At 45.3% G+C, this 21,914-nt stretch overlaps 1 protein-coding gene across 1 annotated transcript in view; it reads left to right on the top strand.

Annotated features, from left to right (window-relative positions):
- SCARA5 (scavenger receptor class A member 5) overlaps positions 1-8,270 on the top strand; it is a 290,718-nt gene extending 282,448 nt beyond the window's left edge. The window contains exon 9 of the mRNA XM_066594696.1: positions 7,292-8,270. Coding sequence (XP_066450793.1) covers positions 7,292-7,428 — 137 coding nt within the window. The 3' untranslated portion in view covers positions 7,429-8,270. The remainder of the gene's footprint in view (positions 1-7,291) is intronic.
- Positions 8,271-21,914: the final 13,644 nt, after the last annotated feature.

The raw sequence follows: 21,914 nt of genomic DNA, 5'->3' as shown, positions 1-21,914 counted from the left end.
CTGGATGGGGCCGAGGACAGCGGAGATGAGGGTGTGGGTGCAGGCCATGAGGCGGTAGTGCCTGTGTCCTGAGAGGGGGGTTGCATCTCAGTGGCAGGTTGGGGCACAGGGGGAGAGGCAGGGGTGCAAACCGGAGGCGCTGAACGGCCTTCGTCCCACCTTGTGGGGTGCTTGGCCATCATATGTCTGCGCATGCTGGTGGTGGTGAGGCTGTTGGTGTTGGCTCCCCGGCTGAGCTTTGCGCGACAAAGGTTGCACACCACTGTTCGTCGGTCGTCAGGCGTCTCTGTGAAAAACTGCCAGACCTTAGAGCACCTCGGCCTCTGCAGGGTGGCATGGCGCGAGGGGGCGCTTTGGGAAACAGTTGGTGGATTATTCGGTCTGGCCCTGCCTCTACCCCTGGCCACCGCACTGCCTCTTGCAACCTGCCCTGCTGATGCCCTTGACTCCCCCTCTGAAAACCTGTCCTCCTGAGTAAGCGTTGCACACCAGGTGGGGTCAGTCACCTCATCGTCCTGCTGCTCTTCCTCCGAATCCTCTGTGCGCTGCTCCCTCGGACTTACTGCCCTTACTACTACCTCACTGCAAGACAACTGTGTCTGATCGTCATCGTCCTCCTCACCCACAGAAAGTTGTTGAGACAGTTGGCGTAAGTCCCCAGCCTCTTCCCCCGGACCCCGGGAACTTTCGAATGGTTGGGCATCAGTGACGATAAACTCCTCTGGTGGGAGAGGAACCGCTGCTGCCCAATCTAAGCAGGGGCCCGAGAACAGTTCCTGGGAGTTTTCCCGCTCCTGAGCAGGTGTCATTGTAGTGGAGTGAGGAGGCTGGGAGGAAGGAGGAGCAGCAGACAGAGGATTCGGATTTGCAGCAGTGGACGGCGCAGAACTGCGTGTTGACGATAGGTTGCTCAAAGCACTTTCTGCCATCCAGGACAGGACCTGCTCACACTGCTCATTTTCTAATAACCGTCTCCCGCGTGGACCCATTAATTGAGCGATGAATGTGGGGACGCCAGAAACGTGCCTCTCTTCTAATCGCGCAGCAGTCGGCTGTGACACACCTGGATCAGGAGCTCGGCCTGTGCCCACACCCTGACTTGGCCCTCCGCGTCCTCGGCCGCGTCCACGTCCTCTAGGCCTACCCCTACCCCTCAGCATGCTGTATTACCAGTGATTTGATTTCACAGGCAGGAAATAAATTGGCGCAAGACTTCAGCCAAATATAATTTTTTCCCTTTTTTGAAAACGAAAGGCCCCACTGCCTCTAGTGAATGAATAATCTAAGTTTAATAACTGTGCTGTGTCCCTGCTAATGTGTCACAGAACGTGAGGGTAGCAGAGTTATTAACTCTTGCAGAGCAGGTATTTTTTTTCCCAATTAAGGAAAGCAAATGGCGAAGCCAGGAGTAAAACGTAGCTGGGTGCGTCTGATTTTTAAACGTTGCACACGCAGCCGACACGTGTCCACCGCCCTTAGGACGGACAGAGGCAGGACAAATAGAATTATTTTCAGTTTTTTTCCACCAAAAGGCAGCACTGCGTATATTCAATGAACATGAGAAGTTTAATAACTGTGCTGTGGCCCTGCTAATGTGGCACAGAACGTGAGGGTAGCAGAGTTATTAACTCTGGCAGAGCAGGTATTTTTTTTCCCAATTAAGGAAAGCAAATGGCGAAGCCAGCAGTAAACCGTAGCTGGGTGCGTCTGATTTTTAAACGTTGCACACGCAGCCGACACGTGTCCACCGCCCTTAGGACGGACAGAGGCAGGACAAATAGAATTATTTTCAGTTTTTTTTCCACCAAAAGGCCGCACTGCGTATATTCAATGAACAATAACTGTGTTGTGGCCCTGCCTACACAATTCTTTCCCTGCAGTATCAATGGAGGGTGCAATGCTCTGCAGAGGCGATTTTGAGAAGAAAAAAAAAATGCAGCACAGCTAGCAGCAGCCTGGACAGTACTGCACACGGATAAATATGGCCCTAGAAAGGACCGTTGAGGTTCTTGAAGGCTACACTCACTCCTAACACTCTCCCTGCCTATGCAGCACTTCTGTCCCTAATGCCGGGTGCAACGCTCTGCAGAGGCGATTTTGAGAAAAAAAATAATTGCCACTGCTAACAGCAGCCAACACACAGCTATCAGTGACCCTAATAAGGACCTTTGGGGGGTCTTGAAGCCTACACTAACTACCAATTCTTTCCCTACAGCAGCTCCGGTACAAACAGCACTGTCCCTCATCTAACTCACACGGCATCTGAGGCGAGCCGCGGGAGGGGCCGACTTTTATATTCGGCGGACACCTGATCACCCCAGCCACTCACAGCAGGGGGGTGGTATAGGGCTTGAACGACGCAGGGGGAAGTTGTAATGCCTTCCCTGTCTTTCAATTGGCCAGAAAAGCGCGCTAACGTCTCAGGGAAGGAAGTGAAAGTAACCCGAACACCGCATGGTGTTCGTTACGAATAACGAACATCCCGAACACCCTAATATTCGCACGAATATCAAGCTCGGACGAACACGTTCGCTCATCTCTAGTACTTAGTAGATCACCTTGTGCTGTTATGACCTGCTGAAAACATGATGCATAGCTAGACACAAGCTTCTGATAGCATTCTCGGGGGAATCTTAGACAGTTTCTCATGGACAATGGCCTACAGTTCACTAATATTCTTGGGTTTGTGTGTTGCTGCCAACTTCTTTACATTTCACCAAAGATTTTCTACGGGGCTCAAGTCAGCTGACTGACATGGCCATTCCAAGTTCTTCCAGAACTTCTGAAACTAAATCTTGGTGGACTTTGAGGTATGCTTAGGATCAATGTCCTGTTGGAAGGTCTAATCACGCCCAGTCTTTAGCTTCCTCGTTAAAAGCATGACGTTTTCTCCTATGATTTCCTGGTACTTGATTGGATCCATCTTGTCCTCCAGACACTGCAGGTTTTTAGTACAAGAGGAAGCCAAGCAGCCCCAGAGCATCACTGAGCCACTCCCATGCTTTACTGTAGGTATGGAGTTCTTTTCAGCATCTGCTTCATTCCTCCTCCTCCAAACATATGGCTCAGCCAGAAGCTCAAAAAGTTCCAGTTTTGTTTCACTGCTCCATCAGAACAGAATCACAAAACTTCTGCGGCTTATTTATATGGTTTTGAGCATATTGGAGACTACTTTTCTTGTACTTTTATGCTAGCAGAGGTGAACAACTTGGAATAAGGGCATGACGATCTTAAGCATTTAGCAAGCGCCTTACTGTGCAAATGTAGTGGCCCAGAGTTAGAGCGTCTCTCTGTGACGTTTGTCTTTTTTTTGTGGATTGTAGTATGTAAGTGTATTGGTGTTTGTACTTTGTGTTAACTCATCCTAGCCTGGTTATGTGTGGTATTAGTGTATCTTGATGCCACCAGGAAGTCCTGGTGGACACAAGACTGACAGGGGGTGACGCCCCCTGTACCTGCTTGACTTCAGCTAAGGCTCCCCTGCAGGTCCTGGCAGCCCACTATCATTCTGATGTTTTGCCTCCCATCCCGGATCCCGGCCATGATTGAAGGTCTTGATGCTGCCATAAGTGTGGCAAGCTCCCCGGGCATTCACTGTGGTTCCCGATGCTGCTGTTTCTGGTTGGTGCTCGTCATCCCCGCTGACTGGCCAGTATAGATGTGCACTACTGGCCCCTCTCCCAGCCTCCACGGCCTCTCTGCTGCTTCTTCCCCAGGTGAGTCTACATATGCACTACTGGCTCCCAGCGCCTCTGCCACCCTCCTTTCTTCTGCTGCTTCTTCCCCGGTGGCTGTACTGCTCCACTTGCTCTCCTACTAACTGCCTTGCTGTCGGAGTTCTGCCTCTTCATGCAAGGTAGCAAAGACAGCCTTCGGTCGGCAGATGTGTACGCTCCTAGCATCCGTGTGGTTCCTGAAGCTGTGTGGCAGAAAGCAGCAGAGAAACCCGCTGGTCCCCACATGTGAGCGCTGCTGGTGGGTAGTCCACACCGCTCAGACCCACAGCATGGGCCAGGACACTTTTGGGAGCGGTGGCAGGGTGTATGTCTATTATTGTATCTTGACACGCAGCTTCCAGGACCTTGCGGAATTCTACCAATCGGGAGCTAGGGATGTGACAGGGGTGTTCCAGCATCAAAGCCCTGTCAAACCCCTAGCTTCCGGTGGCGTCAAGATACAATAATACCATGTTATGTGTTCTGTCTCCCTAACCTGCTGAATGGGTGATATGTGTGATGGGTCAGAAAAAGGAGGGAGGAGTAAAAGTAGGTAGTTGTTGTCAGGAAGAGAGAGCAGCAGCTAAGGTTGCTCAAGCAAGAGTGGAGATGTGATTGGAGAAGTAGACCCTAGATCTGGAGTTTACCTGTGCTGAGTCCCGGACTTACTCCTGAGGCCTTTCCTCTGGGGAGTTTGAGGAGCAGATCCTGTACTCTTAGAGTCGGCAGTGGTGAGTGCATGGTTTCTCTGTTCATCTACCACAGTAGGACACGCGACTGAGAAACTGAGTACCCAGAGGAATGAATGTGATTGTAACGGAGACAAGTGAAGTGTTTGCGGCATGGGCCCAACAAGCAACGGGAGCACCCCAGTAATTGTCCCTCAGATAACAGACTGCAGATATTCAGAGTGGAGAGTGACTTCTGGATACAAACTTCTTGAGGGAAGAATCTGCACAGGAGTGTTTGCATTGTAATGCCTAAGACTTAAATGCAGTTTTTTTGGAAATCTTTGCCTTGACCATCCAAGTAAAAAAAACTGTGTGCCTCCGGTTTACAAACTATCTCTTTGATTATGGACTTTATTATTCGTCTTATATTACTGTGAAGGGGCACTGGAGTCACGAGGACAAAACAGGCAATCAAGTTATTCAGCACAATTCGCTATTCCCAGGTCCAGTGTGCGGCTGGGCCGACTATACCCTGGATTTGTTGGAAAAGATGGTAGAGCCATCCGTGACATATTATAAGATTTATCCCCGCCATCTTTCCCGGTCAGAGGACTGACCCTGCCCGCTACACAAGCAGAAACCTCAATACCTGCTGTCACCATATCTTGCTGGAAATTTGCAGTCAGTCAAGGGTTTTTGACCCCCACCTGCCTCCTCATGAATCTGCTGGCAGCTGATGATAGCGCCCTCTTTTTGCAACATCCAGGTAGTGTAGCCAGTGTTCCTTTAGCTTATAACTTGCAAACTGTTTCCAGCTGTATTTCTAGGAGTGTTCAGTGCCTTTGCTATCTTTTTGTGTCATTTTACTTGTTTGTGCAAGGCAGTGATCTCTTCTGTTAACTTTCTGGACCACTCTCTTGACTTGGCCATATTTCTTACATGCAATCAAATGCCACAATCAACAAAGCCCTCACCAGTCCAGGTCAATGTGTTTTATCACAAGCACACCTTATGCCGCTAATGAAGCCCTTGATTAGTTACACCAGGTGTGCTTGAGACAACCCCTGATTTACAAATGTGTGCTATTAGGAGGGATTTGATTCAAGGGGTTAAATAATTCTGCAGTAGTCATTAAAATTCACATTTTGTGATGGATTTGGAGAAACCCCTTGTTATACTAATTGTGTTACCCTATTTAAAATTTTCCTGTTTGATTATTTTTTTTTTTTTTTGCAAATAGCTGAATGTTTGCAAATTTTGCAAAGAAACCTAATTTGCAATGGGGATGGAAGAATTTTTAATGCAACTGTATGTCTTTGTGGGAGTCTTTTTTCACATATCATCCTGATGCCGCCTCTATACAGAGATAGAGGGCGGGGTGTACGGGGAAAAGGTAAGAAGTAAGTAAAACAAAATAAAAGGAGCGGAGGATGCAGGGAGTGACTAGATAATAGCGTTATATCTTATAACAACGGCTGCAGTATTTTAGCTACTTTCTGGACTCAGCTGCAAGAGAAGAAAAAGTTTAGGTACGGAAGCAGCTATGAGCTGCCAGAGATTTGCGCTATAATTTACTCCAGCTTTTGGCGTGATTTAGAGTGAATCTCTCAGTCAGCAGTAGGTCACGACTCCTTCCGCTGAGCCCAGACCTACTTTTACCCATAAATGTTGAAAGTGGTTTGCAGTACTTGCAGCTGCTGGGCCCCAATGCAAGAACGATATCAGGGGCCCCCAACTATATGCTTCATTTATAGTACTGGGCTCCTCATATACACACCCTCTGTACTATAGTTATGCCCCTGGTGATTTACACCAGTTTGCTGGCCTAAAAAAGTAGCAAATTTTGGCATACATCTTTTTGCTCAAATATTTTTGACTTTTTTTTAATTTAAGCCACTTTCACTACTTAACAAAATAAATTAGCGGCATTCAGTGGAAGGAGCTCCCTCTGTGATCTCATCTTACCGTCCACCATGTAATTGCGGAAGGCAGATGGGATGACATGTCAACCGGATGCCAGACCATGGTCTCCGGGTCTGCCATGGCCTGTGATCGCAATGTTTAGCGATAATGAATTGCAGTACAGAAGTACTGCAATGTATTACTAGTGAGATCATAGGTTCACAGGTTCAAGTCTCGTACAGTAAAAAAAATTGTAAACCCCCCCCCCCCAAAAAAAAAAAAATTTTGCACCTTTTACCTTCTTTGCTTAAAACAATGTATAAAAACAAATTAAAACCCACATATTTGGTATTATCACATCAATAACGATCCATACAATAAATGGAACACACTTTTTATCCTACATGAAAAAAAAACTGGGCCAGAATGCTTTTGTTCTTCGCCTCCCAAAACAGCGTAATAAAAATTATCAAAAAAACCATATGTACCCCTAAAATAGTACCAATAGAATTACAATGTTCATGCAAAAAACAAGCCACCCCCACTGAGCTCCATCCATGGAAGAGTAAAAAAGTTATGGGACTTTGAATGCAGCGATGCAAAAAAATCTTTTTCCTAAAAAACAGCTTCTTTATTGTGCAAAAGTGGAAAAACCTACCAAAAATCATAATTTGTGTATTGTCGTAATTGTACTGTCCTGCACAAAAAATGTATCATGTTATTCATGCTGCATGATTAAGGCCGTTTTTACACAGCCGAGAAAATTGCATGAGATTTGTGCATTGCGAGACGCACAAATCTCACCCGAATATGAACGCGGTCAAAAATGGAGATAAAAATCCCCCAAAAAGTTGTTACGTCCTTAGATTCAAAATAGGTTATGTCACTAAGGGGTTAGTGGGTGCCCCAGAAAAGTGACTCCTACTAATTGCAATGTGTTTTTAGATTTCTTCCATACAAGGAAGGAAACCCCCAATAACAGATGGGTTCTTGTTTTCACAGGTACCGGACGTATCTGGATGGACGACGTTGCCTGCAAAGGAACTGAGGGGTCTCTTCTACAATGCCTGTTCTCCAGCTGGGGCAAGACTAACTGTGGCCATGCTGAAGACGCCGGCGTGACCTGTATCAAACAATGAGCCCAGCGTGCAGAAGACACTGGAACCTTGATCATGGAGATGTTAGATCCTGGCGTAGGGGTAACAACATCTTAGGTTGGATGTTGTGGACCCGAAACCACGGAGAGACCTTTGGATGGGACTTTCCTTCTTCATTGTCTTAAGCTTCGTAGGGAAGAAATCAGACGTTCACGCTTCCAATTCCATTTATTGCAGGTGTTTACGAAGCCAGAAGGGGGTGCATTATTGTTTTCGAAGACCGCCATGACCATCCAACGATGGCACAATTTTGTGCAGCCATCCCAGTTTCATTATAATGGCACTTACTGGGCTATAATTAAGTATGAATAGAGGCAGAGATTCTAGGGGGTCATACTGAGTTATGCGCCATTTTAATAAACCGCCATTCACTCGTAAAAATACAACTTTATGACATCCCGTAGAAAACTTTAAATTTGCCCCAGAGGCTCATATATTGGGTAAAAAGTATAGAAAAGTTACAAAAAATATTTCTGAGCAGATATTTACTTTACTCAATGAGTGTGCGTTTTTTTATCTGATGAAAGTTTCTTTTATACCGCGCTTTTTTGCCTTTTTTGAAATTCATGTATTTGAAACTAAAGGAGAATGAAGAAATAGCAGGACTATATTAGCTCAAGCAGGAAAGACAATATGGCTGATAAGGGCTCGAAGGTAGGCCGCCATATTGTCATGGTACAGCTTCTGATTTTATTTCCGTAGCTCAGACCTCTGAAGCCGCGCAGAGGGGAAGACGTTGCTGAGCCAAACCAAGACTATATACTGAGGAATATACAGTGATAATGTGATTATATGGTACGAAGTAAAGAATATGTTTTTATGAAGCTCTTGTCCTGTCATTATTCAGACCCGCCCAGCTCATGTATCTAAGCCACGTGTGATACAGCACTCTGGGAAATATCACTGAATTTGCAGAAGGTGGCCAGCAGGTGAGGAAAAAGTCACCCAAGGACCAATACTGACATATGATATTGTGTCTCAATGGCAAATGTCAGAGACTTCAACAATGCCAGCCAGGGTGGGATCCAGGTGCACATTGACCCTTGGGCAACAGAGTCACAGTGGGCCCCTTTATAAATTTATAGGCCTTGCTCTGCCCCCTCAGTAATTTATAAGCTTCATTCTGTCGCCTTAGTTATTTATAGGTTAGGCTGTGCCCAATGAGTCATCTATAGGCTTTGCTGGGCCCACAGACTCATTTATAGGTCCCACTGTGCCCTCTGAGTTACTTACACACCCTTCTGTGACACAAGGTATTTATAGGGCTGATGGCGCCTCCTGAGTAATTGATAAGGCCTCACTGTGTCCCCTGAGTTATTTATAGACCCCACAGTGCCCCCTGAGTAATTAACCCCTTGACATTTTTGGGGCTATATGTAAGCCCTCCAGCATCAGACTTTGTATGGAGCAGGGTTTGGGAACCGATCCCGCTGCATAAAGTGTGGGGGTTTCGGCTATTTCTGAGATCACGAGGTGCCATTTGAATGCCAAGGCCTCCATGAGGGCCTTCTGAAGGACCCAGGGCTGCCATGTATTTCTGGCTATTATGACGGGCATGTGGGCCAGCCTAATAGAATGACGGCAGATTGGATTGATCCCATCCTGAGGGTCCCCCCTAGGCTCATACAGTTCTCCAACACCACAGCTTGAAAGCATTCATTTTTCTTCAGTCTGCTGTTCTCAATATCCACATCTCACAGCCACATGTTGCAATCGGGAAGATGATGGCTGTGATTAACCTTCGTTTGATGATGAAATCCTTACACTTCTATATTAGGTCCATGCTCACCATGGCCGTATGCCCCAATGCTAATTGATGCTTTATCTCACCTGTTGATCTGCGACGATGGGGGACCCAAGGAATACAAAATTTTCAATCACTTTGATTTCTTCGTTGTTGACTTTGTTGTCAGTGTTCATACTCTTTGTCTTCGTGATGTTCAGGTGAAGTCCCATCTTCTCATTTTCTTTTAGCATCAGGATCAGTGTCTTCAGTTGCTTCGTTGTCTCTGCTTCCATGGTCATATCATCTTCATATTTTAGATTAATGATGGTTCTTCCACCTTTTTTCAACCCTATATCCTGGTCATTTAAGTCCAGCCACCTCATGATCACTTCCGGAGATAGGTTAAAAAAAAGAAAAGGAGAGAGGATGCATCCTTGTCTTGTGCCCTTTTTGATTTTCAGCCATTCTGTATTGCCAAACCTGGTTGTCACTATGGCTTCTTGATTGCTGTAGAGGGACCTCATCAATGTGTCAGGTGTGCTGGTGCTCCTCCCTCCCTCAGTGCTTTCCTAAAGCTTATCATTCTCAATGTAGTCGAAAGGTTTGCAATGGGGTCACGGGTTCCTCTGCCCTTGTGGAATCCAGCTTGAATAACAGGAAGTTTCTGGTCAAGAATGTTGCCCAAAAGCTTCTGGATGATTTTCAGAAGCACCTAGCTGTCATGTGGAATCAGAGTGATTATTTTTTCTATAGTTTGCACAGTCCTTGATATCACCCTTCTATGGCAGTGAGATGAAAACTGAACTTTTCCAATCCTTTGGCCATGTGCAGATCCTTCAGATTATCCAGCATAATGTTGCAAGTGCAGCTCTTAGGACTGCTTTGATTAGCTCTCCAGGGATTTCATCGATATCAAGTGCTTTGCTGTTTGGCAGCTGTCTCATTGCCTACTCCACTTCACTTTTCCTGTGTCAAATCCCCTGCACCCTCGGAAAACAGTCTATGGGGATCAGTCTGAGGACCTGTTTGATCATTCAATGTCATGGATGTCAATAGGGCAGTCCAAATAACCAGAGGAAGAAGACCAAAATATATTGTATGAACTGATACCCAACTGCCTTTTTTTTCCAAAGAGGAAGATGAGGATGGGTCAGTGTACATGCTCAGCTCTCCACAAGCAATGTGTACTCAGGGGGATGTAGAAACAGAGGTGCCAGCTTCCGGTGTGAACTGTGACATAGAGTTTGCTCAGGAGTAAAAGGATGAGGAAGAGGAGGTGGAAGATTATGAGGTGCTTGATCCAACATGGACAGATAGCATAGGAGCATGCAGGGGGTGGAGGAAGAGACAAACTTTACAGGGCAGCACCATACTTGGACAGGGAGTAGGGTGTTAAAGAAAACAAAAGGGGAGTGCTACAATCCTCAGGTACTACAGCAGCACCAACATCAGGACACAGCTAGGTCTACTCACAGGACTTGTGCAGCCTGGGCATTCTTTGAAACCGCAGGTGGTGACAGAAAAGCGGTCACCTGTAAGACCTGCGGTAAGCATTTAAGACATAGCAATAACATAAACAACCTTAACACAACCTGTATGAACAGACCCATGAGCTCCCACCACCCTGAAAGAGCCCACTAGGGCCAGAGAGTAAAGAGTCAGCCTCAGCCCATTCCCTCTTCCGCTGTTGTAGCTGCTTCTTTCTCCACCTCCCTTCCTGGTCATGCAGTAACCTCTGAACACAGAGAGACAGTTTTGTGTTGGGGCGGTAGCACGCCTACTTCAAGCCTATCTTCCACAATTGACAATCTGCAGGCTTTAGAGCCAGGAGTGGGAGACAAAAAGCAGAAGTTGAACTTCTACCATTACCACTACCTTCCCTGACATTAACATCAACCCGGTATTCCAATGTCTTCCAGATCAGCAGCCAGTCCTCCATTCCCCAGCTATGGGATCGTTAAAAAAAAATACCACCACAACCATCCATGAACACAGAGCATTACACAGCTCCTTGCAATCAAAATGCTGCCCATTCAGGCTACTGGACACAGATGCCTTCTGCAACGTGATGCTCCATGCTAACCCACTTAACCCACAGTACCAGATGCCCGGCCACCATTTCTTTGCCCAAAATTCCATCCCTACCCTGCACTACCATGTGAGTGATAATGTGCCCCTGTTGAAGAAGACCACTGTCTGTGGCAGGGTGCACCCAAGCACAGACACGTGGTGCAGCTAATATGGCCAGGAGCATCACATATCCTTAACAGCAGTTTATATCAAAAAGTCCAGCACTGCCAATTGCTTATTAAAAAATGCATCTTTATTGCAATTATTAAAAACGTGGATCCAGAGATTCATATAGAAAAAAATATATATATCATAATAAAGCAGCAGATCTGGAGGAATGTTCAGCCCATGTGGTATCATCATTGGCTTCTCTGCTATGCAGCTGTTTTTATGATAGCCCACCTTTTTGTGGCCTGTTAACTTTCTCAATACTCTGAGAAGTAAATGAAGATAAATTACCAGCAGTGGACTGAATGAAGTGCTTGAAAACCACAGAAAAATTAGTCGCATTAGGATTACTAGCACTAGAGATACGTTCCCTGACCTAGCCTTAAATGGGCATGTAGTACAACCTACATACTGTTCTAAACATTCCGGATAGAATCACCAAACTTATGTTACAATTTATGTATTGTTGTATTTGGTATTCCTTGCTAATAATAGTAGATGACAAAAACCTTACAAATCCTTATCATCGCATTGGGTCAATGTCCTGCAATGACCTCTAAATCTCACGGGTCACTCATCTGTGTCTGTCACCTCTTCACCCCCTTCCTCTTTCTTTTCTTTCACCTGCCACAAAGATTGGGATCGTCAAACGGTGTGTTGTCTTCCTGGTGCTCAAGTTTGACACATCACAGTTTGAATTGACAGATTACTTGGAGGGACTGGTGAAGATCCAGAGGTCATGATACACATTGGCACCAGTGACAAAGTAAGTGGTGAATGGAGGACCCTCAAAAACTATTTTAGGGACCAAGTATTGGGAATGGGGGTTGAGTGTGTGTGTGGGGGGGGGGGGGAGGTTAGTACAGTTAAAACTGACAGAACAGCTAATAGGACCATAAGTAGCATAGTGAATATAAAGAATAACAACAATCGTATAAATTGTATGGCAATGAATGCAAGAAGTCTGATCGGTAAAGTGGGTGAGCTTGAAGAGAGAATTTCTGAAGAAAATTACGACATAATAGGAATAACTGAAACATGGCTTTATGATAAGTTTGATTGGGTGGTGAATTTACAGTGTTACAATCTCTTCAGAAGAGACCGTGGGAACCAGAAAGGGGGAGGGGTGTGTCTGTATGTTAAATCCTACTAAATGCTGAGGCTACGAGAAGATATAGGTGTAGGAGGTGAACACATGGAATCTCTATGGGTACAAATACAGAGAGATAAAAATAACAAAATCCTGGTAGGGGTTTTCTAAAGACCACCAAACATAAAAGAAGAAACTGAAAATTTATTAATAAGGCAAATAGAAGAGGTGTCAAACCGCAATGAAGTAATTATCATGGGGGACTTTAATTATTCAAATATAATATGGAAAGACGAAACCTGCGAATGTCACAGGGGTGATAAGTTCTTGAGAACAATTAAAGATAACTACCTTACCCAACTTGTACGGAAGCCAACTAGTGGGAGGGCCATCCTGGAGTTATTATTACCTAACAAACCAGACAGAATCATGCGGGTGCAGGTTGAGGGACACTTGGGAAATAGTAACCATAATATAATTAATTTCCAGTTGTCATTCAATAGGAAGCCTTCTCAGGGAATGACAAAAAAGCTAAACTTTAGTAAAGCAAAATTTAATCAGCTAAGACTTACTATCGGCAACATTAATTTAAACAATGTCCTCAAAAATAACAGTACAGACGACAAATAGGAGAAGTTTAAAAACATCCCAATTACCTCATGTGAGCAGTTCATACCCTTTTAAAATAAAAGAACTACAAGTAAAAGGAAACCAATGTGGCTCTACAAGACTGTAAGGGAGGCAATAAGTGAAAAAAAGAAAACATTTGAAGTATTAAAATAAAAAGGCAGTGAAGAAGCACTAAAAACATACAGGGAAAAAACAAATTATGAAAGGAAAAGATAAAAACTGCAAAAGAGGAGGCAGAAAGATTGGTCGCCGAAAAGAGCAATAACCCTAAACTATTTTTTAATTATATAAATAGTAAAAGGATTTGCACTGAAAGCACTGTCCCTTTAACAAATAATGCAGGAGAAATCATAAAAGATGATTGGGGGAAGACAAATCTATTAAATAGTTTTTTTCTCAAGTGTATTCACGAAGGTAAAAGAAATATCACGAGATGCAGGGGGATAAAATGAACCCCGGACAAAATATCACCTGCCTAAGGCCACCTGCAGACGGACGGAAATTCCGTGACGGGATTTCCCGCGGGATTTCCGCCGCTGGACGCCTGCATAGGATTGCGTTAACAAACGCAATCCTATGCAGACGGCCGCGGTTTGGCCACGCGAAATCTCGCGCGGCAAACAAACCGCAGCGTGCCCTATTTCTGTGCCCGGTAGCCGGCACATGAAAGATCCGGAGCTGCGGGGCGCGGGTGAATACGCGCTGCTCTCTGTAGGCGCTCAGGTCGGGTCCAGCGGCGAGAATTCTCGCTGCCGGATCCGACCCGGCCGTCTGCAGGCGGCCTAACTCAGGAGGAAGTGCAGTGCCAGTTAAAAAAAATTCAAATCGACAAATTGCTGGGCCCAGATGGAATACACCCCAGGGTCCTAAGGGAACTAAGTGGCAAGATAGACAGACGACCGTTATTTGCTATATTTAGGGACTCAATATACAAAATGCGGTAAAGAAGGAAGCCTGGTAATTGCAGGACAGTAAGTCTCACTTCAATAATTGCAAAAATATTCAAGGGGTTTCTGAGAGACGCCATCCTGGAATACCTCAAGGAAAACAACAGTATAACCCCTCATCAGCATGGGTTCATGAGGGGTCGATCATGTCAGACCAAGTCAGTTTCTACAATGAGGTAAGTTCTAGGCTGGAACTGGGAGAGTCAATTGATCTCGTATTTCGGGATTTTTCTAAAGCATTTGACACCGTGCCGCATAATAGGCTGATATGTAAAATGAGACAGCTCGGATTGGGTGAAAACGTGTGTATCTGGGTAAAGAACTGCCTGGGAGATAGAAAGCAGAGGGTGGTAATAAATGGATCATACTCTGATGGGACAACAGTCACTAGTGGGGGCCACAGGGCTCAGTACTAGGCCCCATTCTGTTCAATAGATTTATTTTAATGAACTGATAGAGGGGCTGCACAGTAAAATTTTGATATTTGCAGATGATACAAAATTATACAATATAATTAATACAACGGAGGACAATGTACGGCTACAAACGGACCTAGATAAGCTGGGGGCTTGGGCAGAAAAATGGCAAATGAAGTTCAATGTTGATAAATGTAAGGTTACACACATGGGCAGGAGGAACGGATGTCACCAATATACACTAAATGGGGTACTGCTAGGGAAAAGTGATATGGAAAAGACCTGGGGGTACTAGTGGGCTGTAGACTAAACTGGAGTGACCAATGCCAGTCAGCTGCTGCAAAGGCTAATAAGGGGTCTTGGGGTGCATTAAAAGAGGTATAGGGGCGAGGGGCAAGAACATTATTCTCCCACTATATAAGGCACTAGTCAGTCCTCACATGGAATACTGCGCACAGTTCTGGTCACCGGTGCTCAGGAAGGATGTTGCAGTGCTTGAAGGGGGTCAAAGCAGGGCAACTAAATTAATAAATGGAATGAAGGGACTGGAATACCCAGAGAGGCATCAAAACTGGGATTATTCACCCCGGAAAAAAGACGGCTAAGGGGCGATCAAATAACTATGTAGAAATACATTAGCGGACATTACAAAGATTTCTTCTGTGATCTGTTAATACCCAGGATTATGACAGTAACAAGGGGGCATCCTCTACATCTAGAGGAAAAAAGGTTTCACACCAACATAGAAGGGGGTTCTTTACTGTAAGAGCAGTGAGACAGGAACTCTCTGCCTGATGTCATGGTGATGGCAAAATCGATAGAGGTGTTTAAGAGGTGACTAGATGCCTTTCTAGAGCGCTATGATATTACCAGATATAGGCATTAAATAACCAGCGGGGTTGATGATCCGGATCTTGGAGTCAGATAGGAGCTTTCAATACGTTGATCGAGGGATTCTTCTGACTGCCATTATGGAGTCACAAAGGAATTTTTTTCCCCAAATAGGCTAAATTGGCTTCTGCCTGATTGTTGTTTTTTTTTCCCTTCCTCTGGATCAACAAGGGAGAGTGGAAACAGGCTGAACTAGATTGGCATTGTCTCCCTTTAGCCTAACATACTATGTTACCTCTTCATACCACCTTTCAGCACCCTTCCCCTCAGCACAGATATCAGTATGTGACAAAATCCGACCTCCATACAGCGGTGCACATAGTAAACATCAACATGCTGTTCTAAAAATCATACATCTAGGGCAGTGCAGTCACAGGCCCAAAAAGCTGTTGATGGCTCTGCAGGGACAGGCTAACACATACCTGACCTCGCACAATCCGAAGACAGGCAAGGTTGTGTGTGACAATGGAGCCAACCTGCTGGCAACCCTTTGGCTCAGCTATCTCATACGTGTAACTTGCCTGGTCCATGTGATTAACTTGGTATTCCAGTACTTCTTACTCAGGTTTACATCCAGTTTTGGAAAAGGCGAGTAAACTATTCTCACACTTTTGGTGTTCACAACCATCCAACTCTAGTCTGGCGGATGTTCCAGTGACAATTTGGGCTAACACCCAACCGTCTCATCTCTGAAGTGCCTACAATGTAGGCCCTACATGGTGGAATTTCATGTTGTGTATGTTGCAGGAGCTAAGACAGCAGCACAGAGTGATCATTGAGTACCAGATGGTGTATGTCGGTAGCAGGCGCCGTTTGGAGGTTGGCCACTTGGCGCTTGTGGAATGGCTGAAGATCAAAGATGTGTGTGCTGTATTAGCCTGCTTTGAGGAATTGACCAAAATGGCCAGTCAAGATGACGCACTGATCAGTATGAGCATCCCTGTTGCCTGCCTGCTTCTCCACCTATGGGCGAAGTATAGAGGAAGAAGAAGAGGAGAGAGCTATGCAACGTTCCTTCCATCTAACACTAACCCCAGCTATTCTATGTAGATGGTGGGACCAGCCAGAGGACACTTTTAGGCCTAACCAAGAAATGTGGGCTATCACCATTTGGCACTCTGAGGCATATGAGTGTTTTTATGCTGCAGTGCTTGCAGAAAGAATGTCATATGACCCACATCAAAATATCAGAACATCTTGCTTCCCCCCAAATGAAGAATATGTCAATATGGAAATATGGAGCTATAGCTCTCATGTTTCCACGAGGAGCACACTGTGCCCTCAAGGTCCGTTTGCTGCGGTTGCTGCTTTCCTTCTCCTGCTTCCGCCATGTTTCCTTCCTTCTACAAAAACGAAAATTTTCTAAAGCACAAGAATCCGCTCTAACTCTATTGCTTTTCCTTGGAGCAGGTCTATGCTTGGCTGTTCTGTTCACTTGGTAGAATTTGTCTTTTGCACACAAATTGACATTAGTCTTTATAAATATAAAAGAAGGAAAAATACCTCTACAGTGCCATCTATTTGATGGCAGCATTCCTTACAAATCAATGTGACTTTCTAACAAGTTTTAACAATGATAGGGAATAGAGAATCAAGCCAGAGAACCATGCACATACAGCCGTTTCGGGTTGTTTGCTCCTCATCATTGTTAAGACTTGTTAGAAAGTTACATTGATTTGTAAGGAATGCTGCCATGCAACAGGTGGCGCTGCAGAGATATTTTTCCATCTTCCTTATTTGCATAAATTACCCAGAGGAGCTAGCATGGCCTTATAAGTCTTCTTATTCACTTTTTAGCTATGCCAACACCACTTTTGGGTGGTCTCCTTGGGGAGAGACTATACTATCCCCGGACCCACTCACGCCCTACGTGTCTCCACACACTTTTTGGGTGCTCTCCTTAAGGAGAAATGACACCCCTTGTTTTCAGTGACATCCCTGTGCTACGATTGACCTAACAACTATGTACACTATCTTGACTAATTTTTGGGAGGAACAGAGTGTTCCCCAGATGAGTGGCTGTATTTCATGCAATTTGGGTTTCTTTGGCTGCATTGTAGACCTTCTGGTGAGCGAATCAGCAAACCCAATTTTTACTGTCATTGACTTTAATGGGAGTCGGAATCAACTGCCCTGATTCATGATGATTTTTGTGATATTGGCCCATATCTACATGAACTAATTATTCCAGTAATTACTCATCACTATTCAAATGTTGTTTGTGGCAGAGGGACTTTTGGGCCCTCTCAAGCATGATGTTCTAGGTATATCTGCTAATTCTGCTCCCCCTATAGCTACACCCCTGTGTCAATGAATCTTTTCAGAAAGTATTTTCAACACATACTAGGTGAATAATGGACATGTCTCATGTGAGATGCCTACAAGAGCAGTGGTGGCTCTCCTGGTACACAGCAGTTTTATGTTTGGCTTTTGAGGTTAATACATTCCTTTGCTTCTCAGACTATTAGAGAGATTGGAAAAGCTGTAAGCACTGTGCTGTGTACCTGCATTGAATCTGTATGTTATCATTGGTCTCATGCCCTGTTGGCCTGGCCACCCATGACCAAATGTTCTGGGTACAGCGAGATATCTGTGGTCAGCTCGGAGCAGCTGGTGTGGGCGCACTGAGAACGGCTGGTGTACATTTCGAAAAATAATTCTCCAAAGGATTTCTTATTTCTCAGAGCAGTCGTCTCCAAGATAAATAAGTTGCTGTCACATTTTCTAGAATGTGTATAGTACATGCCGAACCCGAGTTTCCTTCTGAGACCTGTAATGGACATTGTGGAATGGCAACCATCTGGTCACATCTCGTGTGGTTGTTCCACTTGATTTCCAGCTTCGTACCAGTGAATAGGAATTAGATAAGGCAATTTAACATACAGGGTTATTCAAAAAGAAGGAGCAGATTTGGAGATTTAATTGCAAACAAACTACAAAAGATGGAAAACACAATCCACACATCACTGAGAAGAAGAGGGTTCAAAGTGTTTTGCTGCACCTATACATTTATTCACTTGAGCGGCATAATCACAGGGCGTTAATGGGTTACTACAGCAGCCAGGACCTAACTAAGCCTTCTTAGGTGTTCCATGGTTATATGCCTACTAGGCCTGGCTACACATGTCTGGAGAGTAGTCAGATGGAAAGCCAGGAGTCAGTATCTGGAAGTCTCAGTATGCAGTACAATTGATGAGGTGGGTAACATAGTCAGGAGGGAAGCCAGAAGGCCGTAACTGGTAATCATAGTTTGCAGGAGAGGAGCTGGTATAGGAGATGAGGCTTGATCAAGGCAATAGAGCCAAATAATCTTGCAAGGATAGAGGGATTCGGGTCAGATTTATATAGCAAGCCTAATCAGGGACAGGGTGGAGCTAGAACAGACTGGATAGCGGGATCCAGGAACAAGGCTAAGTTATGCAGGGAAACTGTTGAAAGCCTGGATAGCTCAACAGGGAGCTGTTGGCTGGAGTACAGAAGGTCCCAGGTTCAATTCCTGTATAGGCACTGCACAGTCAGGAGCCGTTAGATATAATGCAGGTGCTCTAACTAATATATCTGAATGCACAATTCAAATTAGTATGGATGGGCTATGACCAGTTCCAGCACCATTGTGTCTAAGAGAAACAGGAAGATGAGACTCCAGTGGGCAAAAGACTATAAAATCAATCCAGGTTTCTATTGCACCATGGTGGTGGGAGGTCAGAATTTGGCACAAGCAGAGTTTTGTTGTCATAGCTCATGTCTTCTGATATCTGTGGATGGATCGCAAATTGCTGCAATCCGGAGGCTCAAAGAAAGTCCACAATGCTTCTATTAGAGAAGATTTATTAGAGATGGGGGTCTCTAAGAAAGTGGCCATTCAATGTATTTATGGAGCTGCAGAGTATGTTGGTGCTACATTATAATTAATATGTATGAGGGCTCACACCCACTTGCGTTTTTTTTTTAAACGCATTGCAAGTTGGTGCTTTGCAATTTTTGTGCGATGCGTTTTTAACATTAGAAAGCGCCATTGACAATCACGTAAAAAAAAGGGCAGCGATATTGCAGCGTTAAAAAAACGCAAGCGGGTGTTCACTGTAAAGCAGATGTGTCAAACTCAAGGCCCGAAGGATTAATCTGGCCCACAGATGAGATCCAGAATCATAAGTCCTGGCTCTCTACTTTACCTGGGAGACCCAGGCAGTACTTGACAGAGGGGACAACGCCAGCACAAGCAGTGATTGCTAACTTGGATTGTGAGCTCCGACACACCTCCACACCGCTCTGTTCAGCAAGTCACAGGTGGTGGCCCAGCTCTGACAGCCCTACCTGGCACCCTAGCCACCCTCCAAGGTAGGAAGCTTGGTGCTAAAGAGGTGGAAGGGGAGAAACACCATCATAGTGCAGAAATCTCCATAGCCATGGTAAGCAGTAGTTACATTTAGGGCTCAATCACACAGGCGTATGCAGCTTTGGTCTGTGAAGTATGCATATTAGGACTTTCTTGCATTTTTTTTATTGCGTACGTATTCACTGCCTTTTTTTTATATGTGCAAAAAAAAAATGCAAGAACGTTCCATAGATTTCTCCGGCCTTCATGAATAAATATGCAGTGCATATGGATGTATCATAAATTTCCACTGCGTATTCACGCAATCCCATTGTCTTTAATGGGCAATTTCGGTCCCTAATATGGCCCAACATAGGACGTGCTGCAACTTTTTGGACGAGTGAAAAATGCACGTCCGAATACCCCCATGCAAATCAATGGGGATTAAAGGGGTTGTCCCGCGAAAGCAAGTGGGTCTATACACTTCTGTATGGCCATATTAATGCACTTTGTAATGTACATTGTGCATTAATTATGAGCCATACAGAAGTTATAAGAAGTTTTTCACTTACCTGCTCCGTTGCTAGCGTCCTCGTTTCCATGGAGACGCCTAATTTTCAGCGTCTAATGGCCAAATTAGACGCGCTTGCGCAGTCCGGGTCTTCTTCTTTTCTCAATGGGGCCGCTCGTGCTGGATGCCGGCTCCGTGTAGCTCCGCCCCGTCACGTGCCGATTCCAGCCAATCAGGAGGCTGGAATCGGCAATAGACCGCACAGAAGAGCTGCGGTCCACCGAGGGAGAAGATCCCGGCGGCCATCTTCAACCGGTAAGTAAGAAGTCACCGGAGCGCGGGGATTCAGGTAAGCGCTGTGCGGATTTTTTTTTAGGTCCCTGCATCGGGTTTGTCTCGCGCCGAACAGGGGGGGCTGTTGAAAAAAAAAAAAAACCGTTTCGGCGCGGGACAACCCCTTTAAGCTCTCTTTGTTGCGCATGTAAAAATATGCTCATGTGAATGAGCCCATGAAGGTAACCATAATGCAGCTGTGGTCCTTGGAGAAAATGAGTTTGTCCCCCCTGATATGGAGGGTTAAAAGTGCAGTGTCCGAGGAGCGGACCCACAGCCGAGGAGGTGGCGGGGTAGATAAGGATCTCTGTCACGGAGGCTCTACCATCTCCTCCCCTGGGGGTAGCTCGGGACCCGTCCAAGTTACTGCTGGGGGACGCCACCATTCCGTCCTCTGTGGTGAATCCTGAAGTTGTAATAAATAGTCTGAACACAAGGATAACTTTCTGAACAAAATTGGGAACCGTCGGTAATGTCTGTTTACTTAACTCCAATAAATTAACAGTATGTCAGCACAAATTGCACTTCTAGAAGGTGGTGTGACTAGGAAGCTCTCGGCGTAATCCAGACAATCCACAGTCTCAGTTATCTGTGTGATCCCACTCCCGGTGACACTCTTTCTCTCCCACTCTCTACCGGTCAACACTCATGCTTCAGCTGCTTTCCTTCTCTCTCTTGTTGTTTTAGTGGTAACACCGGCACATCTGGGGTTGAGTAGGCCCAGGCCAAGCTGAAGGCTATTGCTCAGCTTCTTCCATTCTTCCCCGCACAGACCGATCAATGTCTGTGGGGTTCTCTCACTCACAGACTTAGACTCTCCCAGACTCTATAGACTGACTTGCATAGCATCCTTACCAACACATATATAAAACATAGACACATCACATACAACATGATACATTTCTCAGACATATCCCAGACATTAACCCATTCAGTCCTGCAAAAGTGCAATACACATCACAAATGCACACTACATAGAAGATACTGACAATACAATTGCACGAGACAAACATATAACATTATGGAGGGGCCCTGCTAACCTCGGGCCACTACAAAAGAACACCTGTAAAACTGCCCAGTGTATCCCATTGATGATTTCTGTCTAGTAAATATTTTTCCAAAACAAAACCAGAGATAATAAAGGAGGGCGGTGGGGGAAGTGGGGGTGGGGGGGCGGTGGGGGGGGGGGTGTATTATGTTTATTCTGGGAATGACCTTTTCAATCCTGGATCAGTAGTCCAAAGCCTTGATCTTCCCCAGGTAGTTTATCCTGATGCTTTTCACTCCTGAAAAATAGAAGTAAAGTAAAACTTTCTACATGAACTCCAAGTTAACGATTGACCTCCTCCGACAAACCTGCTTTATTTCAGA

The sequence above is a fragment of the Eleutherodactylus coqui genome, chromosome 1 (genome assembly GCF_035609145.1).
Source record: "Eleutherodactylus coqui strain aEleCoq1 chromosome 1, aEleCoq1.hap1, whole genome shotgun sequence".
NCBI lineage: Eukaryota > Metazoa > Chordata > Amphibia > Anura > Eleutherodactylidae > Eleutherodactylus > Eleutherodactylus coqui.
The sequence above is the reverse complement of the archived record's forward strand: the minus strand, read 5'-3'. Positions and strand labels throughout refer to the sequence as shown.